This window comes from Carlito syrichta, unplaced genomic scaffold, assembly GCF_000164805.1.
Source record: "Carlito syrichta isolate Samal-C Ts95f unplaced genomic scaffold, Tarsius_syrichta-2.0.1 Scaffold305637, whole genome shotgun sequence".
NCBI classification, from domain to species: domain Eukaryota; kingdom Metazoa; phylum Chordata; class Mammalia; order Primates; family Tarsiidae; genus Carlito; species Carlito syrichta.
The window spans coordinates 811,671-821,526 of record NW_007249733.1 but is presented as its reverse complement, the minus strand read 5'-3'; the positions used below and the strand labels follow the sequence as shown (position 1 = coordinate 821,526).

General features: G+C 58.4%; 1 protein-coding gene across 1 annotated transcript in view; it reads left to right on the top strand.

The window, feature by feature from the left end:
• Nucleotides 1-139: 139 nt before the first annotated feature.
• Nucleotides 140-9,856, top strand: part of LOC103264257 (endothelial lipase-like) — a 33,154-nt gene continuing 23,437 nt past the window's right edge. Inside the window, exons 1-6 of the mRNA XM_008061895.2 lie at nt 140-328; nt 497-635; nt 5,322-5,543; nt 6,714-6,956; nt 7,523-7,643; nt 8,955-9,173. Coding sequence (XP_008060086.2) covers nt 140-328; nt 497-635; nt 5,322-5,543; nt 6,714-6,956; nt 7,523-7,643; nt 8,955-9,173 — 1,133 coding nt within the window. The remainder of the gene's footprint in view (nt 329-496; nt 636-5,321; nt 5,544-6,713; nt 6,957-7,522; nt 7,644-8,954; nt 9,174-9,856) is intronic.

Genomic DNA, 9,856 nt, shown 5'->3' with positions numbered 1-9,856 from the left:
CCCCATTCCGCCCCTTCCCTCCTCCCCACAGTTGCAGCCTGGCCTTCCTTATACCCAGGAGTTGGGTGGATTCTGGTGGAATTCTGGTCAGGATTCTCCCAGCAGGCCTTCTGCCTCTGTCTCTAGGTTGTTTCTTAGCATGTCTATAAGTGTCGATGATGCTTCAGCTCTGAGGGCCCAGGTGGGCTTGCGGGGTCGGGGGAAGAGGCCGGGGTGGAGATCAGGGCCTTGGAGGCTGGCAGGAAGTTTTGCTGCAGACTGTGCGGGCACGGTGGCTGTCACCTCCTCCCTGCCGCCCCACCTCCAGGGTGCCGAAAGGGCAGACGCAGTAGGATGGCTGCCCACCCCGGCGCTCAGTGCCACCAAGTCACTTTGGCCTCCCCTCCCCGGCTGTAACCAGCGTCATTGCCACAGCGCCGGCGACGCCCGTGTCCTCCTTCACCGAGACTGAGTGGTGGGAGGTCGGTGCGTCTGGGGACCCTGGGCCACCTTCCAGCCCACAGGCTCTGGTGACTTCCTGCAGGGAAAGGAGGCGTTTTCTCTGGGGAACGTGCACTTGATCGGCTACAGTTTGGGTGCGCACGTGGCTGGCTACGCGGGCAACTTCGTGAGAGGAACGGTGGGCAGGATCACAGGTGAGCGCCGAATGCCTGGCCGCAGAGGGGGTGGGGGCTCAACTGGGCCCCACCTGACTTTCCCAAGCCAGAGCCAGTGAGGAGCCCATGTGGGCCGTGGGGGCCGGCTCTGGAAGGAATCCGGGAACGTCTCCCATCCAGGGCCTCTCGGGTGTCCTTGGAGCCATAGAATCCCCTTCAAGTTGAACTTGCGCACCCCACAAAGAAACTGAGAGCCAGGGGCAGCCTGGCTGAAGCTGGGTGGGTGGGTGGTGGGCTGTGCTGGCCTTGCGGTGGGGGCCTTCCCTTTCCTGAAGAAGTCTCAGAGTCCCGGAACCCCAGGGAACACAGTTGGAGAACTGCTAGCCTGGCTCCGTAGGGGAGGAAACAGATACAGAAAGGTGAAGTGACTTGCCAGAGGCAAACGGCTGATGAGGACGCTGGGTGGTTGCCTGCAGGCTTTTGGGCATTCCTTCAGGTTTCCCCATGTGGGACTCAAGGAAAAGAATGAGGAGATTATGGTCTGGGTTCTGCCTCTGATTTGTGTGCCTTCCACCAGCAGTCTCTTCCAACTGCTGTGGGCTGTTGATGAGCTGCATCTGTGCTTTTGTTTGTTTTTGTTTTGTTTTTCTTTTTTTTTTTCTGAATTGGGGTCTTCCTCTGTCGCCCAGAGTGGCAACATCATGGCTCACCACAGCCTCGACCTTCTGGGCTCAGGAGATCCTCCCACCTCAGCTTCCTGAGTAGCTGGGACTACAGGCACGTGCCACCTGGCTAATCTTTTTATTTTTTGTAGAGAAGAGGTCTCACTATGTTGCCCAGGCTGGCCTTGAACTCTTAGGCTCAAGCAATCCTCCCGCCTTGGCCTCCCAAAGTGCTGGGATGACAGGCTGGAGCCACTGCACCCAGCCTAGATTTTTATAAAGAATATCTGTGAGGTTTTCTTGGCCCTTCTCAATCCTCGTCCCTGGGCTTCATCTAATATGTGCATGCACACACACAGACATGTGCACGCACACACACGAGCACACACACATTCCTTTGGAGCCGTGGTTTGCTTTGCCCCGACTTGAGAGCTTTAGTTTTGATTTCCAGGACTGCGGCTGTGATTGGGGCCACCGTGGCTGCTCCTTAACCCCTTGCTGCTGCAAAGCAGCTTGATCCAAAGCTGCCCAGGGCCCCTTGTCTGGGTGCCCCTCCAGCCTGTGAGAGGTGTGACGTCTCGGATCTGGCCAGCCGGGTTCCAATGGCAGGACACCCCCAAGCCTGGGCCCGGAGTGTCGGTGACAAGGACAAACTGCAGAGCCTGTTGTCCCTGTTTCTGAGTCTGAAATGAGCCGGGGCGGGTGGGGACCTTCCAGCTTTGCCTGCCTTCTGAGTGGCAGCTGCCGGGGTGAGGGCTTCTCTCCCGCGGTGGCAGGGGAGTTGGGCGGAATGCTAATCAGTGCTCTGTGCCGGCTGCGTGGGGCCCCAGCGCAGACCCTTTCCCTCCGGCCTTCTCGGCGGCCCAGAGACCTGGCTCTGTCCAGTTGCCAGGCAGCACATCAGGGGCATTTGGCTTCCCTGACACATGTCGTTGTGTGTCTGATGGGGAGGCTGTGTCCTTTCCTCTGACTGCTGGACTGCTCCTGGGCCTGTGGACCAGGTGGTGTCAACTGGTAAGGGGACAGAGATTGCTGCGTGCACAGGGCCGAGGCCAGTGAAGCCATGGCACAGAGGCCGCCAGGAGGTCCTTGGTCTAGGGCCTACAAGGTGGTATCTGAACTCTGATCTTGCTGGGCCAGGGAGTGCAGCCTGGGGCTTGCTGGAGTTTCACTCCCTTGGGCTTCAGAAAGGAGCCTGTGGTATGCTAGGAAAGAAGTCGCATATTTCCAGCTGAGCCTGTGTCTGCTGGTTATGAACAAGTCAGCACGCAGATGAGTGCACTCGAGAAGCGTGTCAAATGTCCTCCAGGTGCAGGCTGGATGCCAGCTGGTGTCCAGCACCTGGCGTGGGGTGGGTACTTTCCACGACTTCTAAGTTGCACTGTGACCTTGCACATTCCACAGACGGGGAGACTAGGACTCCACAATTGCATAACGGCCCAGGGTCTTACAGCCCATGAGCGGCAGGGCAGGGACTCAGACCCGGGCCAGGGTCCTGAGCCTGCCCCTGACCGCCATGCCCAGCTGCCTCTTTCTGCAGATGGATACACAGCAGGCTCACTCCACTAGGCCAGAACGTCCAGCCCCAGGAGGCCAGGGCCTGGGGAATCTGCGTTCTTTGCTTTGCAAGCTCTGCCTTCCTGCTCTACCTTCCTGTGTGCGTCCTCTTGTGGGATGGAGCACATTAGGAAGAGTCTATGCCTAAGAGGAAGAGATGAAGGTTCTCCACTCTTCCCTTTCTGAAGGGGCTAGTCCCCCACTGCTACTTAGAAAAGTGAATGGTGCCACTTTCCCCTGGGCTGGTAGCCCCTGATGCGTGCCAGGGACAGTCAGAGTGGGGGCAGGCTGACTTGAGTGGTAGGGGAAGGCCCCACATGGCCGCCCAGCCGGCCAGGCCGCCGGCTGCCTGCATTCCTCCAGCGCGGCCCGGTTTCCATGGCACTGACCGTCTGGTGGGGACCTTTGTTCATGCTGAGCAAAGAGCCTCGGTCTTGTGTTGGCTGCAAGGCAGAATGTTTCTCTCACTCTTTGTTTTTCTCCTCCAGAGGATGTGGCAAGAGGCAGGGAGAGGCCGCTTTTGTCCACACTGGGGTCCTCGCACCTGCAGAGGGGCCCCCTTGACAGTTCCGGGAGGGCACTGCTTTTTTACCCTCCTTCTTTGGGGTCCTGGGCTAGGGAGGGAGCCCCCAAGTCGCCTGGGCTCCCTTCTGCCTTGGTCATGCGTGCACGGATCTAAATGTCTTCTGGAAGCATCGAGCTTCAGCCTCTGCTGGTCTTGTGAGCTGAGGCCTGGCGAGCACACTTCTGCTGCTCGTGTCCTCTTTCAGGGTCTATGCTGGTCACATCTCCTCCCGGCCTTTGTGTTTCTAGACCGGGGCTTCTCAGGCAAGGCCAGTTGGCATTTGGGGACAGGCAGTGCGCGTGTGAGATGTCTGGTGGTAGTAGGATATTTCTCTCCACCCCTGATCTGTCCCCACGAGATGCTGGTAGCTCTGCCCCTCACAACTGGGGCAAACAAAAAGGCCCCCAGACATTGAGAGATGTCCCCCGGGGGCAGAACCACTCCTCATGGGAGCTGCTGTTCGAGGGGATGCTTCTCCAGGAAACTTTGGCTCCTGTGCTTTCTCCGGGCCCTTCCTGTGTGGCTGTGGGCTGAGTGCCCCCCGGGGAGATGAATCTGGTTCCTACAACCCCCTGGGCTTGGTAATATGGCTGATGTCGACCAGTACACGATCTACAGTGATCCTTGGGTGACCTGTGTGAATCAAGGTGTTCAGATTCCATTTATACACAACACCAAAGCACAGGGACTTTTTTTTTTGAGTTAGAGTCTCTCTCCATCGCCCAGTGGCATGCTCCTGGCCACTGCAACCTCGACCTGCTGGGCTCCGGCGACCCTTCCACCTCAGCCTTCCAATTAGCCGGAACTACAGGCGCATGCTACCATGCCTGGCTAATTTTTGATTTATTGTAGAGACGAGGTCTCGCCAAGTTGCCCGGGCCAGTCTTGAACCCACGGGTTCAGGCAGTCCACTCGCCTCGGCCTCCCAAAGTGCTGGGATGACAGGCTGAGACACCGAGCCCGGTCTAATTGTTCACAGGGACTTTTGTTAACCCTTGGTCCACAGATCAAATCTTATAGGGTCTGCTGGGAACCGACATCTCTTTCTGGGCTCCTTGCCAGACCCTTCAACCAGACTCTCCAGGAGGCCAGGGCCTGGAGAGTCTGCGTTCTCCACTTTGCCAGCTCTTTTTCTGGGTCGTTCTGCGTCCATGTAGTTCCAGATCAAAAGACGGTGTGAAGTCTCTCTTCTACTGTGGCTGTGGTTCAGTCCCTTCCTCAGCGTGTGTCTCTCAGTGTGTTTTATGGCTACACGACGGATCTGAGCCTTAGCAAGCTCCCTGGTGCTGTCTGGGCTGTCTCACTGCGAGCACCGGTGCTCTCTGCAGGGCTGCTTGTCTGCTCAGAATAGAGCTGGAGGCAAGACGGTTTTCTCAAGTGGGTAAAACTGAGATGTTCTGGAGGTGGTGTGTGGCTTCTCATGCAACAGATGTTCCTGCTCCACCACCCGTTCCATCCAAGGCCCGACTCGGAAGCACAGAAGGGGCTGGGTCTGGGGAGACTGAATTCTCCTGGATGGGCCTCGGCAGCGAGGCTTTTCTGCACAATATCTGCTGAACTCGAGGCTGTGGAGGGCTCTCAATGGCAGCAGGATGACTTTGGGCAGCCTGAGTTCTTTCCAGAACAGAGCCGGTCCTAACAGGCTCTGACTCCTTGGAGCGCATGGCCACTGGAACTTTGGGGCTGATTCACAGGGTGGGCTGAGGCGCTAAGACACTCAAAGGCTTTGGGGTCCTCAAGGAAGGGTGTGGTGTCCACAGCGATGTCTTGGGGTCAGCTGTGTGGAGACAGCTGGTGTTATCTTCCCTGCTCCTGGTCTCCCTGCTCCCCCTGCCACCCTCCCCCCGGAGGGAGGAGGTGGCTTTGTTCTGCACACCAGGGCATGGCTTTGAATTGGACCCACCAGGCGCCCTGTCACATCCATCTTGGCTTCCACTGCAGGTCTGGACCCCGCCGGGCCCATGTTCGAGGGGGCGGACATCCACCGGAGGCTGTCCCCGGACGACGCGGACTTTGTGGACGTCCTGCACACCTACACGCGCTCCTTTGGCCTGAGCATTGGGATCCAGATGCCCGTGGGCCACCTCGACGTCTACCCCAACGGGGGCGACTTCCAGCCGGGCTGCGGGCTCAATGATGTCCTGGGGTCCATCGCATACGGGAGTGAGTCCTGCATTTTCTGTTTCACGTTTGACTCGGTTTATCCCATCTCTGGAGGCAGCCAGGGCTGGCCATGCCCCCAGGCCGTCCATGTCATGATGTTTCCCCCTCCCCATTTAGTGTTCCCTGTAGCCCTACAAGCTGACAGCTGTCCTGCGGCCCCGTTCTGCCTCAGCCTCCCAAGTAGCTGGGACCACAGGTGTGAGCCACCACACCCGGCTGTTATGGACATACTCAAACATCAGAGCACATAGATTTGCTAGCCTTATCCTTTCTACAGGCTGTATAGTATTCTGTAGCATGGATATACTATATTTAAATTTTTGGTAACATTTTAAAGAAGCAAAACCAAGACGCTTTCACCATTTACTTAAAATTTTTCTTCTTTCTTATTTATTTTTGCTATGTGGTCCGGACCCAAGTCTGCTGAGAATAGGCTTTATTCAGAAGACACATTGTGGAGTTGGGTATGGTGGCTCGTGCCTGTAGTCCCAGTGACTTGGGAAGCCGAGACAGGAGGCTCACTTGAGCCTCGGAGTCTGGGGTTAGCCTGGGCAACTTAGTAAGATCCTGTCTCTGAAAAACAAAGAAAAATAGTTGCAAGCCACATTTTACTGAGCCCTGGATTAGATGGTGTTTGACATTTGATTCATTCCAACTGAGTAGCCTGGTAAGCGAGAAGGGCTGGTGAAGGCCAGTGTTGACTGATCGAGTGTCTGACCACAGGAAGGACTCAGAAGGGTCAGTGCTGACAGACTGAGTGACCGTCAGAAAGGCTCACGAGGGTGGGTGCTGACCGACGGTCTGATCATGGGGAGGGCTTGTGAGGCCGGTGCTGACCAGCTGAGTGACCATCAGAAAGGCTTGCAAGGGTGGGTGCTGACTGGCTGTCTGACCGTGGGGAGGGCCCACGAGGCCGGTGCTGACCAAGTGAGTGTCTGACCACAGGAAGGACTCATAAGGGTCAGTGCTGACCGCCTGAGTGACTGTCAGAAAGGGCTCACAAGGGTGGGTGCTGACCGACTGTCTGATCTTGGGGAGGGTTGGTACTGATTGGCTAGTGACCATCAGAAGGGCTCACGAGGGTGGGTGCTGCTGGGCCGTCTGGCCGTGGGGAGGGCCCGCGAGGCTGGTGCTGACCGTAGCCGGGCGTACCCCACCCGTCTCCTGCAGCCATTACGGAGGTGGTGAAGTGTGAACACGAGCGGGCCGTGCACCTCTTCGTGGACTCGCTGGTGAACCAGGACCAGCCGAGCTTCGCCTTCCAGTGCAGCGACCCCACGCGCTTCAAGAAGGGCGTCTGCCTCAGTTGCCGCAAGAACCGCTGCAGCAGCATTGGCTACAATGCCCGGCGGACGCGCAGCCGGCGGAACAGCAAGATGTACCTGAAGACACGTGCGGGCATGCCCTTCCGAGGTAGCTGGGCCCTGTCCCGGGCTGGCCGGCTCAGGCCCACGACGGGGCGCCCGCCCACAGCCAAATCCGGGCACTGCCGGTGGGACCGCACAGTGTCCAGACAGTGAGTCTTCAGGAGAGAGGCCGGGCCCCTCGTAAGCCGTGGTCGGCCTTGAGGGGTTGTGATATCTCTGTTCACTCTTGCCGCCAAAGCTGCCTCTCACTGTCTCGTTTGGCCGTCACAGCCCGCCTAAGCTGGTCACACAGGGCCCCTTCCTAGCTTTACAAAGCTTCCAGGCTCGTGCACAGGAGGCACTTCCCCTGGGAGAGGTTGGGGCACCGAGCACGGCCGCTCAGTCCTTCATCAGGTCACGCCGCTAGAGCGCAGCGAGGCCGAAGTCCCTGTGAGGTCGCCAGGCTCTTCTGGAGCTCAGCGGCCTCTAGTACCACTGGACGGGACAGGATCGAGGGGGCTGGGGGCTGGGTCCCTGAAGGACGCAGCCCCTGGGTTCAGCATGCCGGGGCTCATGGGGGTTGGTGACCCGCGGTGGCTGCAAGGCACACCCAGGATCCTGCTGTCCCCGCAGTGTACCACTACCAGATGAAAATCCACATCTTCAGCTACCAGATTGCTGGGGACATGGAACCGGCCTTTCACGTCACCCTGCACGGCACCAACGCAGACTCCCAGGCCCTGCCTTTGGAGATGTGAGTTGAAGGTCCTGGCTGGGTCTAGGCTGCAGGGGCTGGAAGGGATGCAAGGGCGTGTCCACAGCGGGGAGCAGATGGGCTGGGCGCCCTGTGGTTGGCAGTCTCTCTTTCCCTCCCGTGTTCCCTCCTGCCCTGCTCAGCACCTCTGGGAGGGAGACTCCCGGGTGACACACAGTAGGAGGGACAGCTGGGCAGAAACGGCCGCATCACTCCCACCCGACCCCGAGGCTCTGGGCAGCCTGGACCTCCCACCCCCGTCCAGCCCGTCCTGACTGCTGGCTGTGGGCATGCAGCAGCTGCAGGAGGCTGAATCCCCGCCAGGTCAGGGCATCGCCCCAAGGGATGCTGGGACAGCGAAGAGATGCTGCAGAGTGGCGCATGCCTCAGGGTGTGGGTCTGGCTGGGACCAGGTGTGCACATACACGCACACTCAAAGCACACACCACACACTCAAACATACACTCACAGCACACACATCACGTGCACACACATGCACACACTCACAGCACAGCACACACATGCCATGCACACATAAACATACTCACATCATACCGTGCACACACACACATGCATGTACTCCACTTCCATACCAATCATACATGCACACACATGCACACACAAACTCACAGCACACACACTCAAACAGCACACACATACCACACACACTCTCAAACATACATTCACACACACAGTGCACACATACTGCACACACACTCACGACATACACACCATGTGCACACACATGTACACACACATACACCATGCACCCACAAACATACACTCGCAGCCACAGATACACCATGCACACATGTACACACTCACACATATACCACGTGAACACATACACATGCCTATACTCACATATTCCACATCCAGACCACACACTCATGTATGCACACACTCACACACATATTGTGTGCACTCATACATGCACACACACTCACAGATGGGCAGATCGCAGCAAGCCGTGCAAGCCATGGGCGGGCGGCGGCCAGGACTTCCTGGGTCCCATGCCTTGGCCAAGAAGAGCAACACCCCATGGCAGACGTGACGTCTGCGATTCCTCCTTCCTGCCCTCTCATGGTCCATCCTTGGGGTGCGGCGTGGACAGGGATGCCTGGCATTCTGTGGGGAGCTGGGTGCTGGACAGAGCTGCCTCTGCCCACCTGGAGTGTAGCTGAGCCACTTCGGTCCTGTCGAGGGACATGGAGGCTGGAGGTGGGAGGGCCCACCCGCCCACAGCTGCCCTCTCCTAGTGGGGAGATGGGTGCTGTGTCTGGCCAGATGAGACGGGCTTGTCCCTCGCAGGGTGGAGCAGATCGGGCTGAATGCCACCAACACCTTCCTGGTCTACACCGAGGAGGACTTGGGCGACCTCCTGAGGATCCGACTCAGCTGGGAGGCCACGGCACAGTCGTGGTACGGCCTGTGGAAGGAATTCCGCAGCTACTTGTCGCAGCCACGTGGTGCCGGACGAGAGCTGAGCATTCGGCGCATCCGTGTGAAGTCCGGGGAGACGCAGCGCAGGTGAGAGCCTGGCCTCCTGCCACGAGCCGTGTATACCACGCACGAGTGCCACTCTGTCCAGACGTAACACACAGGGTTGTTCCAGAAACCTCCAAGCCTTACGTGAGTGGACATGAGGCCACACAAGTTGCTTTCTTCATCTACACACTGTCTGTGGAATGTGTCCAACACACACAGACCCTCTGTTCACGTCTATGCCTGCGTGTAGATCGCCGTGCGGGGAGCAAGCTGTTCTGCGAATGCTGACATGGCGGAGAGTGGTGCGAGACGGGTGTCTAGCCTCCGGGCCCACATGTGTGAGGCCTCTGGTATGGGCCTGCTGGTTGTGGTGCCTGCCTTCTCCAGCCTGGCCATCGTCAGGGGGGTGGGCCTGCTCCCCGTCCTAGCCGAGGTGGGCATCCCCTCCTTGCCTGTGTTAGGTGGTGCTCTGGGTACCTGCCAGGTGTGGCCGGGTCTCTCCTGTGGTTTGGTTTGCACATCCTGATGGTGAGTGAGGCAGTGGCCTTTCTATGTTTACAAACATGCGGGTCTGCAGGGCTCTGGGGCTCCCTGGGAAAGGGCTTAACTGTTCTGAGTGGGCTCTGGTCCTGCCTCAGCATCAGGGTGTGGGTTGGGTGCTCCACATGCTTCCAGGTCACGTAGTCGGGTGCCCCTCACGCTTACAGGTCACATGGTTGGGTGCC